Source organism: Pseudoliparis swirei, chromosome 24, assembly GCF_029220125.1.
Source record: "Pseudoliparis swirei isolate HS2019 ecotype Mariana Trench chromosome 24, NWPU_hadal_v1, whole genome shotgun sequence".
Taxonomy (NCBI): domain Eukaryota; kingdom Metazoa; phylum Chordata; class Actinopteri; order Perciformes; family Liparidae; genus Pseudoliparis; species Pseudoliparis swirei.
In genome coordinates, this window is record NC_079411.1 from 2575504 (window position 1) to 2597045 (window position 21542).

Here is a 21542-nt window from a genome sequence, read left to right on the forward strand (position 1 = left end):
ATCAATTGCAAGGCCCTCTGAGCAGAGAATCAGCCATCTTGATGACTTCTTGATAAGGAATGACACGGGGAAAGCCTTGTACGGTGTCCCGCCCCCCAATGGACAGCTGGGAGAGGACAGGAGAGAGACAGACAGGTAGACAGACAGACAGACAGACAGGTAGACAGACAGACAGACAGGTAGACACACACAGACACACAGACAGACAGACAGACACAATCTTGTACGTGTTAAAGTAAATGTACTTAGTTACATTCCACCTTTGATATTGATTAATTTGTCATTTGATTAATTGATCTAACTTTTTTAATGTTAAAAAACAAACCACTAATGAACTACTGTCTGGAAAAGGTCCTGACGCAGTTCTGCGTGCGCATGAAGCGCAGCTTTGTTGCTCGTGAACGCCCCGCCCCTCTCCGTCCCGCTCCGCCCCGCCCCCTTCGCAAGGAACCCTGGGAACGACGACGAAATATGGCGGGACGTTCAAAAACACTGCCGAATGGCCAAATGCGCCACGAAATAAACTGTAAATAACGAGAGTACAACTCGGAGTTAACTCAAACGCGGTCGGCCCGGACTCACCGGAAACACGTCCGGTGGCCATGAACCGGAGCCGCAGGACGGTCGAGCCTCCGGTCGAGCCTCCGGTCGAGCCTCCGGTCGAGCCTCCGGTCGGTGTGACGGTCGGTCTGACGGGCCCGTCGAACCCGAACCGGCTGAGGAGAAGCTTCAGGCGGACCCAGACAGCGGCGGACGTCGGCTCTCCGAAGAGCCAGCAGCCGGGTCAGAACGCGTCTTTACGTCCGTCGAGTTTCCTTTAGGCGCCTTTACTCCTTCCTCTTGTCTCCTTCCTCTGTTGTCTCCTTCCTCTTGTCTCCTTCCTCTGTTGTCTCCTTCCTCTGTTGTCTCCTTCCTCTCTTGTCTCCTTCTGCTCTTGTCTCCTTCCTCTTGTCTCCTTCCTCTCTTGTCTCCTTCCTCTGTTGTCTCCTTCCTCTCTTGTCTCCTTCCTCTGTTGTCTCCTTCCTCTGTTGTCTCCTTCTGCTCTTGTCTCCTTCCTCTGTTGTCTCCTTCCTCTTGTCTCCTTCTGCTCTTGTCTCCTTCCTCTGTTGTCTCCTTCCTGTTGTCTCTTTCCTCTTGTCTCCTTCTGCTCTTGTCTCCTTCCTCTGTTGTCTCCTTCCTGTTGTCTCTTTCCTCTTGTCTCCTTCTTCTCTTGTCTCCTTCCTCTCTTGTCTCTTTCCTCTTGTCTCCTCTTGTTTCCTTCTTCTCGTGTCTCCTTCCTCTCTTCCTCTTTTGTCCATCCTCTCTTGTCTCTTTCCTCTTGTCTCCTTCTTGTCTGTTTCCTCTTGTATCAATCCTCTTGTCTCCTTCTCTTGTCTCCTTCCTCTGTTGTCCCTTTCCTCTTGTCTCCTTCCTCTCTTGTTTCCTTCCTCTCGTCTCTTTTCTCTTGTCTCCTTCCTATCTTGTTTCCTTCCTCTCTCGTTCTTTCTGCTGTTATCTCCTTCCTCTCTTGCCTCCTTCCTCTCTTCTCTCCTTCTCTTGTGTCCTTCCTCTCTTGTCTCCTTCATCTCATTTTTTCAAGTCTCACATTGGAAGTGAGTTCAATTCAACTGCAAAGCAAATGTATTTTAGTGGATTAATCTGTAGAATATGTGTTTATTTACCTTTTTAAGATCATAACGATCCTTATGATGTTCACCTTTATCCATTTGAAACAAACCGTTTGAGATATCCACACGTTCAGCTGGATATCCATCAGTGTATGGATTACAGCAACTCCGGGCCCTGACCTCTGACCTCTCCCTGAAGTGAAGTCTCGTTGTGGTTTTGTTAATCTTTCACTCGTCCTCCTGCAGAGTTCAAGACCCCGACCCGGGTCCCGAGGCCCCGAGCCGGCGCCGGCTTCAGCGCCGAGTCTCCGAACAACGACTCTGACTTCCAGCAGGACATCGTGTGGGACGCCACGTCTCCCTCGCCCGGCCGGCCCGGTAAACCTCCGGCCTCGCCGTGGCGCCGCTCGGCGGGTTCCTCCCCTCCACGCTGTTTCTGACTCTTTTATGTTCTCATTGTTTCTGTTTTGACCTTTTCGAGAAGCTCCTCAAAGCGCGACACGAATAACGAGAGTTATTATTCATACATTGCTGTCGTGACGGGACAGTTGATTGATTATCTATCAGCATGATTATTGATGACTTCCTTTCAGGCCCACGAAAGTCAAACATTTCACGTTTTATAATCACGTTTCTTAGTTTTTTCTATATTTTTATAGACATTTGGAATAATTAATGCTGAATTAGAGCTGTGTGTGTTCTCAGGTAAAAAAGGAAAGCACCAGAAGCCTGGAGCTGTGGACATCTCTGATATTGTTAACAGGATCGCCCCAAAGGTCAGGATTAAATATGACCCCCCCCCACACACACACACACACACACACACTCTGCTCCACAATGAGCCGGACTCTGAGCCAATGAGCTGCGTTGGTTCTCTTGAAGCACGGCCGGCCGGCGGTCTCCGAGCCGACGCTGCAGCAGTGGATCGGAGACAGCGCCGCCATCCCCTGCACGCCCGACGCCCAGGGCCCCAAACCCAAGAAGAAGTCCCCGCGGTAGGTTCTGGAGCACTGAGCGGTTGGTCTTCGTCGTCATCATCCTCCTCCTCCTCTCTTTAGAAGTCTCCAGGCATGTCGGGGGTTGGAGGTTGTGGGATGATGAGATGATAACTGTGACTTCAGTGTGTTGATACACATTAGTACCCTGCTCATCATCAGGTTTATAGATATCTCATATTAAATGTTTTATTCACTGTTTTATTAAATGTTTTATTGTGTGGATTCAACAGTCAAATATTTCTAAGTGAAAATAAATTTTTTAAGACTAGAAATTCTGCAGAGCCGCAACACTGGAGCGTAATGCGGATAGAAAACATTAAGAAAAATAAATGTAAATAATTCAGAAAATTGTACAAATGAGTTGTATTAAAAAAAATATATATATATTTTTTAAAAATTAAAGTAAATAATGAAATGTCTCCCGTTACATTTGAATGCCTGATTTTTAAACCGTTCTTAAGAAGCTAAATCCACGGCGCCTCCACGCGGCTCTCGGCGTGACCGACTAACTGACGGCCTCGTGCCGATGACCCCGCGTCATCGCGGTGACCTTGATGTTGTTGTTTTTGTTTTGCCGCAGGCCGAACGGCGTGGACGACCTGCTGAAGCTCGCCAAGCAGTTCGACTTCAACATGTTCCATCGGGACGAAGAAGAAGAAGAAGAAGAAGGAAAAGGAAAAGGAGTGGACGAGCGGCGCCGCCCGGAGCTTCAGTCGGAGGACGACGGCTCGGATTTGGAGGACGCCGATCCGAGCGCCGCTTCGTTGCCCGCGAGTCACGGGCCGGCGGAGCGGCGCCCGGATCCACTCGCGGAGGACGATCTGGACTTCCTGTTCGACGGACCGACGCAGTTTTTAAGCGGAAGTCTGAGTCCGGGGTCGTCGGCTCGGCCGTCGCAGGTCCAACCCGCGTCCAGAGAGGCTGCTGGGAAACCGGCCGCTCCCACGCACGGCGCCGCGTCGGGCGTCTCCGCCGCGGCGAAAGACGAGTTTGAGGACGACTGGGAGAACGATGACCTGCTGAACGACTCGTTGCTGTTGGAGATGACCCAGAACCCCCAGAGCTTCGCCGGCCCGCGGCTCAGCTCGACCCAGAAGCCCCTCGACGAAGCGCAGCGTCACCGGGAGAGTCCGGCGAGCGGCGCCGTCCACGCGGCGCCCAACGGGAGACAAAGGGCGACTTTCACACTGGAGCCCAATCCCAATGCTTCTTTCCAAAGAATCCAGACGAACCCGAAGGACCGCGGCGCCGCGGCGGGAGACGCTCCGCAGAACCGGTCCTCTGCTCGGGATCCACCGGTTCCTCCGAGGGCTTCCGACCCGACCGCGTCGAACGCGTCGGCCGTGGAAGCGTCTCGGAGCTTCCCGACGGCCCCCGCGGCCCCCGCCCTCCCGGACGAGGAGGACCTGTCCTTGTTCTTCTCGGTCGACCCGGTTTGGGACGACCCGGCCGACGACGACCTGCTGTGCGAGATGTGCGAAAGCGTGGAGAGCCGGCTGCAGAGCGCCGAGAGCGCGTCAGAGCGGGGAGCGCCGCCGCCGTCCAACGGGAACCCGCAGCCGGCCGACCGGCGACCTCTTGACCCCAAGAGACAGACGGCGGCGAGCCGCCCCGCGGCCGGCGGTTCTGGCGGCGCTGCAGGCGTCCGGGTGACGGAGGCGTTCAGGGACCCGCACGCAAAAAACTCTTCAGGGTCCACAAACGGCTCGACGTGGAGCCGCCGGGTCCCGTCCGCCTTCAAGAAGCCAAACAACCCGGTTACCACGGTGACCAGCGACGGTAAGAACCACACCTTCAATACATCCCCCAAATGTACAACATTAATGCATCTTTTTTATTTAGTTTAACGGTTCTTTATAATATATATTTTTTTAAAGCAGCAAACAACTATTTGCTATGTCTCTCTCTCTCTCTCTCTCTCTCTCTTTATCTTTCTATGTCTCTCTCTATGTCTCTCTCTATGTCTCTCTCTCTCTCTATGTCTTTCTCTGTCTCTCTCTCACTATGTCTCTCTCTCTGTCTCTCTCTTTCTATGTCTCTTTCTCTCTCTGTCTCTCTCTCTTTCTCTCTATGTCTCTCTCTATCTCTCTCTCTATGTCTCTCTCTATGTCTCTCTCTCACTATGTCTCTCTCTCTGTCTCTCTCTTTCTTTTTCTCTCTCTATGTCTCTTTCTCTCTCTCTCTCTCTATGTCTCTCTCTCTTTCTCTCTCTGTCTCTCTCTCTCTTTCTCTCTCTCTCTCTTTCTATGTCTCTCTCTCACTATGTCTCTCTCTTTCTTTTTCTCTCTCTCTATGTCTCTCTTTCTTTCTCTCTCTCTATGTCTCTCTCTCTCTGTCTCTCTCTCTCTCTATGTCTCTCTCTCTTTCGCTCTATGTCTCTCTCTATCTCTCTCTCTCTGTCTTTCTCAATGTCTCTCTCTCACTATGTCTCTCTCTCTGTCTCTCTATGTCTCTCTCTCTTTCTTTTTCTCTCTCTCTCTCTCTCTCTCTCTCTCTCTCTCTCTCAGGTTGTCATTGTTTGCACTGTTGGTCCTTTTAGGCGCCATGTTGAGAGCCGTGTGGAGTCAACCCACAGCTGGTTCCTTCGTGACCTTTAAGGGAACTCTGTAACTTCTTTAAACCGACTTTCCTTTTGTCGTCTTTGTCTTATTTTGTAGTTTTACCTATACGGATTTGTGTACGTTGTGTTTTTCCTCGTGGACGACGCGAGGCGATCTGAACTCGACTCTCCCTCCTCAGTCGTGGCTCAATGTTCGGCAGCAGAGATCGAGCTGAAGAAGCAGCGAGCGATGGAGAGACGACGGCAGCGACTGCAGGGCGCCCACAACCTCCGAGCTCCCACCTGACCTGTCTCACCTCACCTGTCTCACCTCACCGGCCCGAAGACTGAACCAGACTGTCATTTAAGCTCCGCCTCTAAGCCGTTAGCAGAATCCACGTTAAATACAAAAAACCTTGATGCTCGTGTCGTGTTTATAATCTCCTGATTTATTTTAAACAAACTGAAGTTACTCGTCATTTAAAGATCACCAGCGTTGGCTCTTAATTTGTGGAAGTTGAACATATATATATATATATATAGTCTTTTTCCCCTGAAATTTCAAAACAAATGACATTTTTTGCACATTAATGAATCTGTTTGTAGATAAATAAATAAATAAAGACTTAAACAGCCCATCGGTGGGGGAGGGGGGGGGTACTCGTTCAGTCTTTGTGCTAAGCTAGGCTAACCTCGTGGAAGTAATTCTCAACTTTACATCTCAATTCTTTTTTTGATCATGAACACAAAGTCACTTTTCTAACCTGACTGACAACAATGTTTTATTCTTGTTTGTTTGTCTACATTTTTCTATGAAGCACTTTAACAGATTGGAAAGTGTTTTACCAATAAAGGTTTTATTGTTCCATTTCGTTGTTGGTTGTGGTCTTTTTATTATTATTTGTATTAATATTATTATTAATTACGTTGGATGTGAAGAGGTCAGTTATGTTCAGGTCAGCTGTCTTTTATTATTATTATAAAAACATAAATGCTGATGTGACTAGTTTTAAACTGAAGCCGTCTTTCAAATATTCACATTTATGTACGTTTTAAAAAGGGTGACAAAGTACCTCTAGTGCAGAAGTACAACAACACAATAAGAACTGAAGTAACAACAGTACAGGAGTAAATTAGTGACATTCCACCACTGACTTAAAAAAATAAAATAGAAGACATTCGTGAAACTTACAGGTTAATTATACAAATATTGTATATTTATATTGTATTTCTATAGCGCCTTAAAGAGTACTCAAGGCACTTACAACAGAAACAATAGAAGCAATAACAATAGACGAGAGAGATTACATAATATGAAGAAAAGACCCATAATTAACTTGGTTGTGTCTTAGAATAAAGTAAAATAAAAGTGTAAGCATAATGAAAGCCCCAGATTCCAGATCGTATGTCCCGGTCAGGTGGTCCGGTTCTTCATTACCGGGCCTGGCAGCTGTGTGACGGAGCAGGTAAACCGAGCCTCGCTATCAGCAGACAGGTGTGTAACTGTAGGCCGCCAAATCACAGGCGACCAGATGTAATCTTCCTCCGGGTTTAATCACGAAGCCTTTGTCCCAAGACGTGCAGCGCAGGACTCGCTGCAGCCCATCAGGAGGTTTATCTGAAGGTTATCTTTATTTTAATGCAAAACAAAGCAGCTCTGAAAAGGTTTAAATTCATGTTAATAAATCAGATTTAAAGACAAACGTACGCAGCTTGTTTAGAGAACCTGTGTAATGAATATGAATCATTTTAATATCATGCATCGTCATATAACATGGGAATGAGTTGAGCATGTTTCATCTGATTGGAAGAAATCAGATACAAAAGATACTAAATTTACCTGCATTGAACTGAAGTGTTATCAGGAAAATGTACTTTAAAGTATAACAATCTCAGTGTGACTTTTATATGATGTATTATTAAGATTAGTGGTGCATTAATTTAAAAGCAGGGTTTTACTGTTGAAATTGGTTGAAGTGGAGCTTGTGTTTTATTATTATACAATTATTATTTTCAATAAGGATTGATCTGATTATTTTCTGCATTAATCGATCGTTTGGTTTGAAAAAAACAAACATTAATGTCACGGCGATGTGGATCTCTACTGCCCCCTAGTGTCCAACCGTGGTATGACGCGCAGCTTCAATATCATCGGTGAGACCAGACGGACACATTAGGAAGCAATGGAGCCAAAGGGGGGGTGCGCGTGCGCGTGCGCGTGCGCTTTCATTTGATCCCTCCGACAACATGGACGAAAGTGTTTGTGGCAGATCCTTTTACCGACTGGAGTCGACATTTACCTGCAGGTGAAATTAAGTCACCTGAGTTACCCTGAACTCTGGATGACACTACCCCCCCCCCTCCCTCTCTCTCTCTCTCCTCCCCCTCTGCTCCATTCATTATTCCCGGGCCGATCTTAGAGGACAGTGACAGGTGAGAGGACGGACATCCACACCTGTGGAGAGCGAGAACCAGATGCCGAGGAGCCTTTAAATAAATGTTTGAATCTGCAGGGATGAAGCGGTGCTCTTCATTTATTCGGGATCATTTGAAGGACTTGCAGGGTTTTGTGGTGCCGAAAAACCTGAGGAAGTCTGAACTTCGCCACCTCGTTTTGAAGAATGAAGATGTAATTCCACCGCCGAGACGCGTGGGGTCGCTGTTCCGTCTGGTTCACTCAAGAATCGACGTAAAACAGCCACGACGAAGAATACGAGGGGAAGTGACGTAGATCCGGTTCGACACGAACATATTCCCAGTGTGAAAAAAAGATATATCTGCAAAGTGCGATAGTGTCGCGATAAATGCAATAAGCAAACGGTCTATGCCGCGAACGCGTGATTAACAGTTAAAAGCTGCTAAAGGGATCCGAAGCTTGCTAAACGTCCCTAAAAATACTAAACGCTGGCATGAGAAGAACGAAAATAATGGACAGGAAACGCCCAAAAACATTCGATTAATGAACCATTATGATAATTAGTCTAATGTTTTTATTTATTTAAATTTATTTAACCAGGAAATGCCTCATCGAGATTAAAAATCGCCTTTAAATCTGTGTCCTGGCCAAGCCAAGTAGCACATTAATCTAAGTTTTAGACATACAATAACACAAATAAAGTTTTTGTTTCTTTTTAGATAAGAGTAAAACCAAAACGCAAGTCATCATAACCCAGTTCACACAGGTGCACATACCTCAGTCAAAGAAAAACATTACAACCAGATGAACCTCCCTCCAACTCTTTGAATCAATTTTTAAAAATACCTAAAGAGAGAACCGAAATATATATCCAATGAAATAAAGGTCAAAAGTTTTTTTTAAATGAATGGTGAAAGAATATAATTCATGTAATCGGTTTTTAAAGCCACATCGTCTGAGTGGACCCTGCCTCCTTGTTTTCTAATAACCTCTCCTCTGCTGCCACCTGCGGGCCACAGGAGAGAAACACAACTTTGGGGATTTTATGGACAAGACTGCAGTTATAAAATAAAAAACGTCAACTTCTTCTGCACACAATTTTACTGCAGTGATAATGAACAGCATAATTCAGAAACCGTTTTAAATCACTTCACAGTTTTGGAAGCAATTTTATTTAGTAATTATGGCATTAATACACAAACAGAACAGCCATCAAGACATTAATGGTATAATATTTTTTAACCTCAAATAGAGGACGACATAGAAATACAATGAAAAGAAAAAAGAAAAAAATTGTAGAAAAAAAGATTATATGTTATGCAATCAATCTTAAAGCCACAGCGTCTGTCTGTAGATTTATACCAAGTGGACCATTTCTACTTGTTTACTAACAACAAAACATTTCAACAACAATACATTGAAGAGTACGAATGTCAGGGCTCATCAATACTCCGGTAATTTATCACCGAAGTTCCTGAACGCGTCTGTAGGTTCACAATCATATAAAACGCGAATGGCTCCCTCAACACAAATGTCCCTTCTGGGCTCCTGTAGAAACATGGCGGCGCAAGATGGCGGAATTATCCCGACGTAGCTATAAATAGCATTTTCTAATGTGACAAAAACGCTCCGGTTCTTAGTTTGAGGTTATAACACACAGATTCAAAGATATTTATGAATATTATATTACATTGCTGCCAATTAATCCCCCTAAATGTCACTGTTCCTTTAGGATAGTTTGAGGAAATACATCATCCCTATTAACGTCTGCAGAGAACAGAGTTACACCCACAGCCCACAAGTAATAAGATATTAATGTAAAAAAAAAAAAATGTAAATCAGTACAATTGCAACCTTTGTCCAGTAATTTACATTCTGAAGGCAATGTTAACTCCTCACTGCATCGCTAAGCGTCACAGAGCTCTCAGGTGTCTTTGAGAAGCCTTTGAAAAGAAAACAAGTTTCGAAGAGATTAAGTATTCAAACTTGGTCTTGGGTATACATACACTGGACGTATGAAGATATACTTTGATGTGAATATGTATTGTTGGTAATGCATTATTGTTCGGGGACTTTGAGGGTGAAATAGAATCAGGCAGTTTGATTCACGGGAGAGATGATCAGAGGGGTGGAGTTTATGCCACCATCATTAAGATCAGGACAGAAGAACGGGAGGAGTTTGTCCTTGAAGGAGCAGGTCGTAAAGGAGTAGATAAGAGCTGCAACTTCTACATCGTAGAAGGAGACCAGACCCTCCTCATAGTCCACAAACACCCCCACCTTCTGAGGCCGAGACTTCAGGGAGAGAACAACTAAACGACCAACACAGGCTTTGTACTCATATCCATTTATCAACCGTATAGCCCAATAACCGTTCTGAGGACTCCGTATGATGTCTCCCTTCCTGTTGACCGACTCTCTGGTCACTCCTAAAGCTCATCTAGTCTTGTCTTTAACTTGAACCTCAAAGTAAAATCTACCTGAAGAGAAACTCTGCTTTCCCAAGACAAACAGACAAAGAGAAAATCTCTCTGGGTTGTCTGGGAGATTCTTCTTCACATCACCATGTTTCACTTGTTTCCCGTCATCAGACAAGAGGAGTTGAGGATGAGCCGTTTCAGGATCAAGAATAACGTCGACTGCAAACTTCTGGACCCTCTTCACCTCAACTTCAACCAGCGTGACTATCTTTTTGCTTAGATTCTCCTCCAGCTGAGACACAGCTCTCACCACAGTCCCCCCATAAGAAGCTGGAGGAACACTGACCTGAGACCAGTCCTTGGTGGGTGGTGGATGTTGAGGGACTGGACACTCTGGAGGAGGTGGAGGTGGTCTTCAGTGAGGGAGAGCTTCTCCACCTCAGTGCTCCTCTTCATCAGATCAGAGATCTCCTGTTCCATCTCTCTGATGGCGTCTTCAGCCTGTTTCTTGGTGCTTCTCTGCTTCTCTTCTATCGTAGTGATGAGCTTGTTCAGTTTTCTCTCCAGACTCCATCAGACCAGTGAAGACCTGAACACCTTCTGCTTTCTCTCGGTCTGCATCTTCCTCACTGAGCTTCACGTTGTGTTGGACCTCCTGAATCTTCAGGCGTCTCTTCTGGATCATCTCCTGAGTTTCAGCCTCTGTCTTCTGCAGCTCCACCTTCTTTCCTTCACATTCTTGTTTCAGAGGAACAACATTGTGCATCTTGTGGTCCAACACAGTGCAGAGCATGCAGACACACGTCTGGTCGGTCCTACAGAACAGCTCCAGAGGTTTATCGTGCTTCAGACACATCCTGTCTTCCAGGTTCTCCACAGGGTCCATCAGCTGATGTCTCTTCAGGCGTGAAGCTGTCAGGTGAGGCTCCAGGTGAGTCTCACAGTAGGAGGCCAGACACACCAGGCAGGACTTCAGGGCCTTCAGTTTGGTTCCAGTGCAGACGTCACAGGGAACTTCTCCTGGTCTGGACTCTTGTTGCTCTGAGCTGCTGCTGCTGGCTTTCTGCTGAGTCGACTGTCTGAACTGAGAAACCACCTCAGACATGAAGGTGTTGACCCTCAGATCTGGTCTGGTGGTGAAAACCTCTTGGCACATGGGACACTGGCACCTGTCACTCACATTCCAGTGTTCAGTGATGCACTTTTTGCAGAAGTTGTGTCCACATGGTGTTGTGACTGGATCAGTGAACACATCCAGACAGACGGAGCACAGGAACTGATCTTCAGACAGCAGGTTGCTGGCAGCAGCCATATCTACACACAGAGAACACAAGTCAAAGTGTCACTAAAACGATTTAAATACATCATTTTTCATAGATTAAGTTTAATTTGACTTTACTTCTTGTCCGTCTTCACTTTAAGTCATCTGGCCATGTGTAGTAATGAAATAAAGTGTAACTTCCGGTTTGATAAGAGTTTAGTTTTAACACCAGTTAGTGAAACACAGTAAACATCATCAGCTGTCACTCACCAGTTTGTGGGTCAGCTGTTGAGAAGACGAGCAAAGTGTAACATTTAATATTTATTTGGACAGAAACAGAGACTTGTCTCGACTGCCACTTCGACAAACATTTAAGTGTGACGTAGAAGCCCCGCCTTATAAATTACCGAGATGATTGACATCAGGCTATCTGGGGTTCTCAAAGGCTGATCCGCCCCCAAACCGTCTCGTTAATTCGAACCAGACGTCAGTAATCAGGATGATATGCCGTTATTTAATCATGGTTTCGGTGATCGACACGTCCCCCTTTTGATGTCGGACGGCCGACATCAAAAGGGGGACGCGTCGATCACCGAAACCATGATTTAATAACGGCACCAAGTCAAATAAACTGAAAGGAAAAGCCTCTTTTTTCTCAATTGATGAGCAGGAGATGATCATGAACTCGTATGAGGAATTCCAGACCATAAACATAAACATCTAACACCGCTGTCATGTAATTCATTCACTTCCTTTGCGTGGTGGAGGGGGTGTGGCTTATCTCCATGGAAACAGTTATACGCTATGGAAGAAATAACCACTATTTCTGCTATATACTTGTTGCGGAACTCCCACAAACGTCGGAATGTCAAACGCCCTCTGGGTGTATTATAATGTGGAGAAGACCATATAGAATAGGAGTTTGAATATGTGTGTGTTGTAAGGTATTCTCAAAACTGGGGCACTACGCAGATGGTGGAGAAACAGGCTTCCGGACACGCATGGATTAAGTTATCAACATTTAATGGCAAGAAAAGTGAATCAAACATTCAACGCGCTCTATCCTCGTGTCAAGGCTGCAGGCTCTCGGCGCCTTCCGAGACGCACAAGCTTCCCTTCGGGGCTCACCTGAGAAAGAGGAGGAGCTCTCTAAAAACACACCGTTTTATAATCCTCTCGCGCCGGTCGAAGCGTCACTTCCGGTTCCGTCGCTGAAGTATTTTCACAATAAGAATCCCGTCAATTAAAGTCACCTTCACAATAAAAGTCTCTTGTTATTGTAAGTCACGTCACGGATTTCAACCGGCTTCGGCAATCTATAATACTAACATACAGTCACTCTCATGCAACATACATTAATTCTTGCCATTTACATTTGCATAGAGTAAACATTACCCCTATGCTTCATAATACATTAATAACAATATCAATATTCTCCTTAATATTGTCTATTATAATATCTTTCTATATGTATTAATTTAAACCATAAGACCTCTGCAGATGTTATCAAAATAAACTATTACAACTTAACAATCCCTCCTTTTATACTTATCCAATAGTATAAACAACAAAGTAATAGCCCTTTTATTTTGACGCTCTATGTAAACAAACATTGTACAACATTTTAATTATCACTCATTATCATTCAGCATCCCTGTGGAAGAAGAACATCACTCCCTCCTTGCATCCCTGCTTCTCAAGGACACTAAATAACACTAAGTGTCAGTGTGAATGTATTCATCACACAGGTAAAAATTCTTGCTGTTCTGATGGCTCCGGTTAATGTAACGTGTGCACTGTCTAAGTGTCTATCTGTGCAGGTGTCTGTGCATCCCTGTGACTCCAGTCCCTCCGCATACATGCTCTGCAACTCCAGTTCCTCAGTTCCTCCAAGCAGATTGTCAATGATGGTTGCGATCGTCCCACTCAGCTGAGGGAGCATGAACTACTGCGTCCACAGACTGCAAGCAGTTAACTGTCTACCAGCAATTCACACTCACTAAATCTCAGCTGAGGACTTCTCAAGGATCTCGGCTTACATGCAGCTACCTGCATGCCGTGGTTCTCTGCCGTCATCCAAAAGGTCGGAAAAGCCTTGTCTCTCTGGAACCTGTCTCATACCTCCCGGGCGTCCCAGCCCCTGGGGAGATATTATTCCTCATGGTTTTCACTGGCTGCGCCGTCCGTCGGTGGATTTACATATCCACATGATGTCATCTGTTCCTCTTCCTCTGCATCGTTCTCTGCTCCGAATGGCATCGCAGGGGTCCTCAGGATGGCTCCGTCTGCTCCTCAGTCTCTCTGAGCCGGGTGATGATGGTGTCCGATGCTCCTGTGGGCAGCTCCTCATGGCAGGTCCTCACAGCAGGCAGTCAGCACTCAATGGACGATGCTGGAGCGTCAGCTGTAGCTGTTGGAGAAAATGAGAAAACACACCACACAGCGGCCACTAGGCCGGCTCTATACAGAATGTGACACTTGACTATGAAAAATTGTCTATATCATAATTTCTATATTTAATAAGTATCTAATACTTTCTAGGCTTGAATTCGCAATTTTTAACTGAGTCGGAGGAGCAGCTTCTCACCCCGTGTGGGAGGAATCATCTATTAAATGCGCATCTGTCGTCCAACAGAGTCTCAATTACTTATCCAATCCAACTTTATTTATCTTTACTGGTTATGATAAATGTAATTGATCCTATCTATGGCCCTTGACTAGGGCATAGAAATATTCAAATCCTACTAGGATCTGATAGCAGGCAGGTATTCGTCCAGCACCCTCCTCTCTCGTGCTCGAACCCTAAAACAGCTTATGGGGAAAAACAAAACATTTGCACCTCGAGGTGCCATTAATGACAGGAGACAGTGAGCAGTGAGAGTCGATGTTATCTGCACACATCTTCCTGTGTTGCAGTCCTAACTCTAGCTCTAATGTCTCAGATATGAACATAATTACAAAAATGTGAAATGGTGTCACTTGTGTGAGACCACTCACATCGAGGGCGCTCCGAGGTCCTTGCAATGACTTCAGAGCACCCCATTCGCCTGGACTTAGTCCACTGGCTCCTGGTGGGCTCCGGTAACCTGCTCAAAGAAAAACTTAACTGTGGTTAGTTCATTTCTCAAACATTCTCCAAAGCCACGAACTCTGCTATCCCCTCCCTGGGCGATAGTCTGCTCCTGTGTGAATGTGAATGTGTTAAGTGTTTGGTTGCAAAGCTGTGCCAGTCAGACCTGATCACTCCTCGAATGCCATATCTCTGTCATGTAGGGATGCCACCAGAGGATGGAGACCTCCTGCTCCGTTCTTCTGGGATTCACATGAGAGGGACCATGTGCCTGTCTTATGAGTCCTTGACACATCTTCGCAGGTGCCACCATGCGTCCATCATGTGATCTCCAGAGACCCTCTTTCTGGCTGGCTCCTTTGTGTGCCCACTGATTCTGCTCATAAACTCCTGCTTCTTTCTGCATGTGCTTAATGTCCTTTAATCCAAGTTTCGGGAGTTCCGGTGTGTCAATGGCTGTCGTTGCCTCTTGCCACCGTCGTTGTCAAGTTCTGATGGCCTTTGCATTTCATTCCTGCTACTTTGTGTGGTAGCAGGATGACAGCTGGTAGTTGCTCCAACTGGCTTCTGTGCTTTACTGGTGCATTTGCTGTAGTTAAGAATCCTCTTCTCAACCACTGGGGACCGTCGACATGCACGGCTCCATATGCATAAGCTGAATCGGTGTAAATGTTGACTGATTTTCCTTTGGCGTGTTCCAGTGGTTTTGTCAAAGCCACTAATTCTGTGAGCTGTGAAGATGCTGGTTGAGGGATGATTTCAGCTGCAATGGTTGAAAGTCTCTTCTGTTGTTGATGTTGCTGTTGCTCTCTTTTCCTCTGTGGCAGTGTCCATCAGTGAACAGTGTCAAGTCAGGACTGTCCAGTGGTTCTTTCTCAAGTCCATTCTGACCTTGAGATCTTTTCGTGCAATCTCTGCACAGTTATGTGGTTCTTCCAGGTTAACTTGTAATCCGTCTGCCATGTTGTTGGGCTCGTTGACAAAGTTGGTGTGTGGCTGTTGTAAGACTTTTGAGATCTTGTCTTGTTGCTGTCATAGAGAACGCACTTTAAGTCAAAAATGTGTGAACGCCTTGTTCTGTGTTGACCTCGAGCTCGTGACACATTACAGGGATCCCAGTTGCTTTGTGCAACCTGCTCACCCCTCTATGGTCTCGCTTGAGCTGTAGTACATTAGCTATCTCCTCTATCCCTCCTTTTTCTGAAACAACATTTGATTTAGAAAACTCAAGGTGGACGCATGTTGTGGTCGGCTTCTGATGTTTGGCCAAACTTCTTGCTTGGATCAACGTTCTTGTGATGTCTCTGGATATTCCACACTGACAGTGTTCAAGTGGAGAGTGGTGGTACTTCATGGTGCAATTAGGCAATGCACAATCCTGAGGTGCTGCTCCATCGATGGCTGTGATGACAGGTCAGGTGACAGATGACAGATGACAGGTCCTCCTCTCGGTCTTCTTCTTGCTGGCAGTCTGGCATCCAGTATCCAAACTGGAGGAAACATGGCTCAGTCTCTGGGATCCGCTTGTCCCTGTTGCCAAGGAATTATGGCGTCTTGCTTCTGTTGGGAGGCAGGCTGGTGTTGTCCTCCCTCTTGCATGAAGGTGCTCATGACTTTGCTGACCTCCTGCTTCGTTGCTGTGAATGAGTGTTCTGCATCAGTGGTTCATGTCAATGTGGCTTTCAGGTTACGGTTTCCTGCTTCAGCCAACATGTCTCGGAGTGGCTGTGTGAGAGGTGTGAAGTCAGGAACGTGATGGCGGCGGTATCCAGTTAGGCCAAGGAATTATAGCATGTCTTGTACAGTCTTTGGTTTTGCTGCACTCAAGATGGCAGACCTCTGTCCTGCAGACAATGCGCTGGAGTCTCCTGAGATGAGTTTTCCCAGGAATGTCACTGTTTTTCTTGCAATCTGTGTTTTAGAGCGCTTGACTTTATAACCTGCTCTGGAGAGCAGCGTTGTCTTTGGTCACTCTGAGGCAGACTGCAGCAGTTGGTGCGGCAAGCAGTATGTCATCTACATACTGTACGAGAACTGTGTGTTCTGGAATGGTGAGGTCTTGCTTCAGGGCTGCATTGAATAATCCCGGGCTGTCTCTGTAGCCTTGCGGCATTCTGGAATAGGTGTATTGTCTGTCTTCAAACGTAAAGGCAAACATAGCCGTACTTGCTTTGTCAAGGGGCAGACAAAAGAAAGCATTTGGCAAGTCAATGACAGTGAAGTATTGTTGTTTTGGTGACAAGCAGGACACTGCTGTGTAGGTGTTGGGCACTTGAATGTTCTGTGGCGTTGTGGCACTGTCTATGGCTCTCAAGTCATGTTCCATCCTCCAGCCTTTGTTGCCGGATTTGGGAACTGGCAATATTGGAGTATTCCATTTGGACTTTGTGTCAATCAGCACTCCTGCTTCTTTCAAGCCTTGGATGGTCTCTCGTATGCCGTCCTTCTGTTCTTGCTTCAGGGGATATTGATAATCATTTCCACGTTGTGTTGGGCGGTGTGACCAACATCGTAGTCTCCACTTGACCACGGTTGGGGCGGCACGTCTTTTAGCATTTCATCAGTGGCAGGATGGTTGGAATGTTCTCTCCCATGATTTCTGTCAAGGTCAAGATGTTGGAGCAGTCCTTTAGAATACGAATGTTGTTGTATTTTCCAAAAGTCACCATCGGGGGTGTGTGACAGACAGGGGGATGTGGTAGAAATCCACCTTACTCTTGAGACTGCTTTCATCATGGGGCCAAGAGTTCTTGCTTCGTGGCCTGCTCCTCTCAGCAGTGTGATGTGAGGGGCAGAGTCAGATTGCAGTGCGTACCAGTCTCGTTGGTCGGGAGACTGCAGGCATTCAGCGGCAACGCCTTCTTTTAATGGCTCCTGTTCTGATGACTTCAATGTCACCTCCTTTTCTTCGTCCCAGGCTTGTTGGTAGGCGTCGACAGCAGTGGTGTAGTTGTAGGTGCAGTGATAGGGATCTTCATCTGGTCTTAACTTGATGCCAAACAGGTTGGCCATGTCAGGGGTAAAGGCCACCGTGTTCTGATGGCAGCGAACAGGTGTATATTGACAGTGTCCACATCTTGGCTGTTATGGGCAGATGAGCAGCCAGCATCTCTCTCCAGGTCGTCTAGCTCTCTCAGCGAGGAGCATTTTGCCAGGATTGCCCTCACGTCTCCGACTGCCAAGGGGATCCCGGTGGCAGCATCAAGTGCTTTTCCAGGGGACTCCTCCTCCCTCTATGGGGGGCAGCTGGTCCGTGATGAAGTATATTCCTTGGGCTGTACGGCTTGTACTGGGTGACACGGTGCTCGGTGTTGTGAGTGGGGCTTGGATATGCTGTTGTTCTTTGTCTTGGGGGCGCTCTGTCTGTGGTAGCGGTCTTGCCTGGGGGCTTGTATGTCCTTAGTTGATGCTGGAAGTCATCTGTTGGCAGAGTCCGCTTGGCTCTCCGTGGGGACCTAATTCTCTGGTCCAGCTTGTAGGCACGTTCAATGTGCCCTTGAAGTCCAATTCCTGGGATGAGTCTTGCTTCTGTTGTTGTGGTGCAGACTCATGAATGCAGCTCCATTGTTAACTGCAGGCGCTGGGGGGCAGGACTGATGGCTGGCGGGGTGGTCATAGGTGTGAGAGCATCTTGATGGGCCTGGGGGTCTGTACTAGGGGTGGGGGTCGATGTACTACTGGGGGAAGGGGAGTTCTCTCGGTTGCATCTGGCTTCCAGTGGCATCTGTGGCTGGGCTCTGGGCTGAGCAGGGGATGACGGGGCACTTTCTTTCTCTCCTCTTCTCTTCCTTTCTTTCCCGACTTTCTTCAGCTTTCTGCCTCTCCTCTCCTCTTCTCTCCTCTCGTCGTCTCTCCTCTTCCATCTGTTTGTCACGTACTTTAACTTTCTGTCTCTCCTCTTCTTCTTGCTGTCGCTCCCTTGTCCTGGACTCAGCTAAATCCTTCTGCAGCTGTGCGACCTGCCTCCTTTGAGTTCAACCACTGGGCCCTTGGTTCCGGGGCTGCCTCTTTATGCAGGGTTCCAGTCGGGGGAGCTTCTTCTTTGTGAGCGTTCTTGGCTTTGGCGCTCTCTGCTGGTTTGGATCGGAACCACTTCTTGTCTTGCTTCTGGTCTTCTGCTGCTAAGTTTCTGTTCTTATGTGGGGCCCCTCCAGGGTTGTTACATCAAGTAAACCCTCTGCATGCCATTCCTGCTGCTTCCTCAGCTTCTTGTAGTGGTGCAGTCTGTCGGCTTTCTCTACCATTCATGGCAGTGTAGAGAAACATTCTCTATCCAAGCGACAGGGGTCTTGATTGACGTCGATTCTGACATTGTTAAAGGGATCAGGTACTGATAGGCTTAATATATGTAAGGAAATGTAAATGTAGAGCACAGAAAAATCCTATTTTATTCTACCCTATGTGTCTAATTGTGGGTGCGGTGCAGTTGGGGGGAAAAATGCAAATTAGGTAAGCAATACAGTTATACTGAACAGCATGAAAATGTTAACAATCAACAAATGGGAAAAAGGTGTTATTGTAACCAATGAAACAAATGTTATTTCTTCTGTGAAATGGGAGAAGCTGTTAATTTAACCAATTCTGTCAATTATGAATAAGCCGGCCGCAGAAATCCGAAGACGCCAATCTGCGGAAAAGCAAATGACAAATCAATAACACAAGGCAAACGTCAATAATTGAAACTCAAAATTTGACAATCTGTGTGTGGGCCAACGTCATGAACACACTAGTTTAAATAAATAAAAATAAACTTTATTAACAGCTCGGCATACAGCGGCTTTCCTGATGTTCTGCATCAACGACACTGCACAACAATACACAACACTGTAGGCTACCACTCGCAAAAAAGCGCGAGGCTCTGCATACATTGTGAGTCAATGGCGGGTGCGCCGTGTGGTGTTCAATGTACTCCAGAATATCTGTAAATACATGATTCCTTGTGGGCAGAACGGATATTGCTCGTAAAGGAAGTTATTGTGGCGTGATAAGACCTCTCTCCCTATAAAACTCTCATATAACTAATATCGCTGGTTCATAAGGAAGTGAGCTCCTCTTCCTATAGGGCGTGGCTAAATTTTCCAGCTCGACAGAAAAGGCCTGGGGCCTCATTCATAACGGCGTGCGTAGGATTTGCGTAGGAAGGTTGCTTACGTAGTAGAAAGCAAAAAAATAGGTACAACAAATTTACGCCATTTCCCCATTCATAAAACCTTGCGTAAACCTCTCTCATTCCCTTCCCCCTATCCACAGACACCTGTGGTTGTTTTCTCCCAGGACCTTTCAAGGCTATCTCCATGGCAACGACCATCTTGCGGACTGAGAACTCTGTCTGTTGTGGCCTGGGGGAGGACGACATACCAGAACACGCACACACGAACTTTCAATAATACTGATTGCATTCACTACCCCCCTCCCCCCATCCCACGCCTTCGCCTGCTTTTTACCCCCAGTGGGACCGGACGGGGCTGTGGCTGGCGCTGCTGTGTTGGCGCCGGACCGGCTGGCTGCTTGTCGGTGCTGGTTACCTTCTGCCCCCAATGGATGGGCTTAGATCACCCAGTTGTTGGATTACCTCCCTTCCTACTCGTTGCAAGTCATGTCTAAAATGTATGTGCTTATGTGCTAAGGTGTTTTTTTCCTGCTCCCACACTGTACCCCTCTCGGGGCATAGTCGGGGCGTTGGTGTTTTTTCTCGCCTTCTTCCCTCATGTTATGCTGTAATCTTTCATCCACCCTTTCTTGTAATTTCGATGCTTTTGTACCTGTACTCTGGCAAACGACAAATAAATATATCAATCAATCAATCAATCAAATGCGAGGGAAGTGCGTACCGCACATCCTACGCCGGTTTCCCTTTATAAATCACAATCAACTTGAAATGCGGAGCAGCTTTTGCGGTCTTCCCGTCACACCCATATTTGCCCATAAATAGTCATTGATACGCCCATAATGAATATTCATCAAACTACACACAAACTACATCGAACATGGCAAACAAGGAAAAAAGAGGCAAAAAAAGAAACTTTAACAACTGTGAAGTAGAAATCCTTGTCGGAGAAATCGAGACGAGGCAACACATTTTGTTTGGTGGCCATAGCATTGGCGTAACAAATGCCAAAAAGGCAAGAGAGTGGCAGCATGTGACAGATGCTGTCAACGCTGCATCAGCACAGGGTCGCACTGTTGCGGAAATCAAAAAGAAGTGGTCCGACATTAAGGTGGACGCCAAAAAACGCCTGGCATCACACAGGCAGAGTGTGTGTGCCACGGGAGGGGGAACAGGAGCACCGGAGCTCACCCCTATGGATGAAAGGCTGGCCGGTATAATCGGCGAGTCCCTGCTGAGTGGAATGGTGACGGAGGCAGATGGGGACACTGATGTTAAGGTTGCACCGACTGAACTAGGTAACCACATTTATATACCCGTGTTTGAAATGAGAGTAAACCAAATGTATTCAAGTTGTGTGATATCTGCTGGTATGTAAATAAAACAATACGTGTATTTCGTAAAACAAATCATAACTTTATTAAGAAAAAGAATTAACAAGATGCTGGTTCCACCAGGGTAGGAGGACCTCGCACCTCGTGCCTCGAGGCACGGCACGCTGCCTCCACGGGCACGGCACCTCCTGCCTCCACGGGCACGGCACCTCCTGCCTCCACGGGCACGGCACCTCGTGCCTCGAGCCCCGCTGCCTCCACGGGCACGGCACCTCCTGCCTCCACGGGCACGGCACCTCCTGCCTCCACGGGCACGGCACCTCGTGCCTCGAGCCCCGCTGCCTCCACGGGCACGGCACCTCCTGCCTCCACGGGCACGGCACCTCCTGCCTCCACGGGCACGGCACCTCGTGCCTCGAGCCCGGCGTCTCCACAGCACGGCACCTCCTGCCTCCACGGGCACGGCACCTCGTGCCTCGGGCCCCCGGCCCGCGTCTCCACAGCACCTCCTGCGCAGCCCTCCAGCAGCGGCCGTGTCCTCACAGATGCAGTCCTGCAGAATCAGAGGGACACACTTGCTGCAGTACACGAGGTTGCAAGAGAGCTGGGACAAATTCGTCATGTGTTGGGAGAAATATGCACTTGTTTAAAAGATATAGCCAATAAATAAGTTGTTTCAATACCTTGTTGTGTGTGTGTTACGCATCACATCCAGACGCTGTTGAACTCCACCTGGGTGTGGGAGTGGATGTGTATGGGGAAGGGTCTGGCTCGTGGCGGTACATGCAGC

General features: G+C 47.1%; 1 protein-coding gene and 1 pseudogene across 1 annotated transcript; one reads left to right on the plus strand and one right to left on the minus strand.

Annotated features, from left to right (window-relative positions):
• The first annotated feature begins 489 nt into the window (after positions 1-489).
• On the plus strand, positions 490-6012 carry etaa1a (ETAA1 activator of ATR kinase a). Its single transcript, XM_056408397.1, has 6 exons — positions 490-783; positions 1854-1985; positions 2313-2383; positions 2490-2602; positions 3186-4384; positions 5345-6012. Exons 1-6 carry the CDS (start codon positions 603-605, stop codon positions 5449-5451), a joined length of 1803 nt encoding a protein of 600 aa, XP_056264372.1. The 5' UTR covers positions 490-602; the 3' UTR covers positions 5452-6012.
• Positions 6013-9651: 3639 nt separating this feature from the next.
• LOC130189748 (E3 ubiquitin-protein ligase TRIM39-like) lies at positions 9652-21428 on the minus strand (annotated as a pseudogene).
• Positions 21429-21542: the final 114 nt, after the last annotated feature.

What these genes read in the sequence shown, in the direction of transcription:
- etaa1a (XM_056408397.1), top strand. Translation starts at nt 603, where the DNA reads ATGAACCGGAGCCGCAGGACGGTCGAGCCTCCGGTCGAGCCTCCGGTC. An exon ending in TCCGAAGAGCCAGCAGCCGG is followed by an intron (nt 784 to 1,853) that starts GTCAGAACGCGT and finishes GTCCTCCTGCAG; the next exon opens with AGTTCAAGACCCCGACCCGG. An exon ending in TCCCTCGCCCGGCCGGCCCG is followed by an intron (nt 1,986 to 2,312) that starts GTAAACCTCCGG and finishes GTGTGTTCTCAG; the next exon opens with GTAAAAAAGGAAAGCACCAG.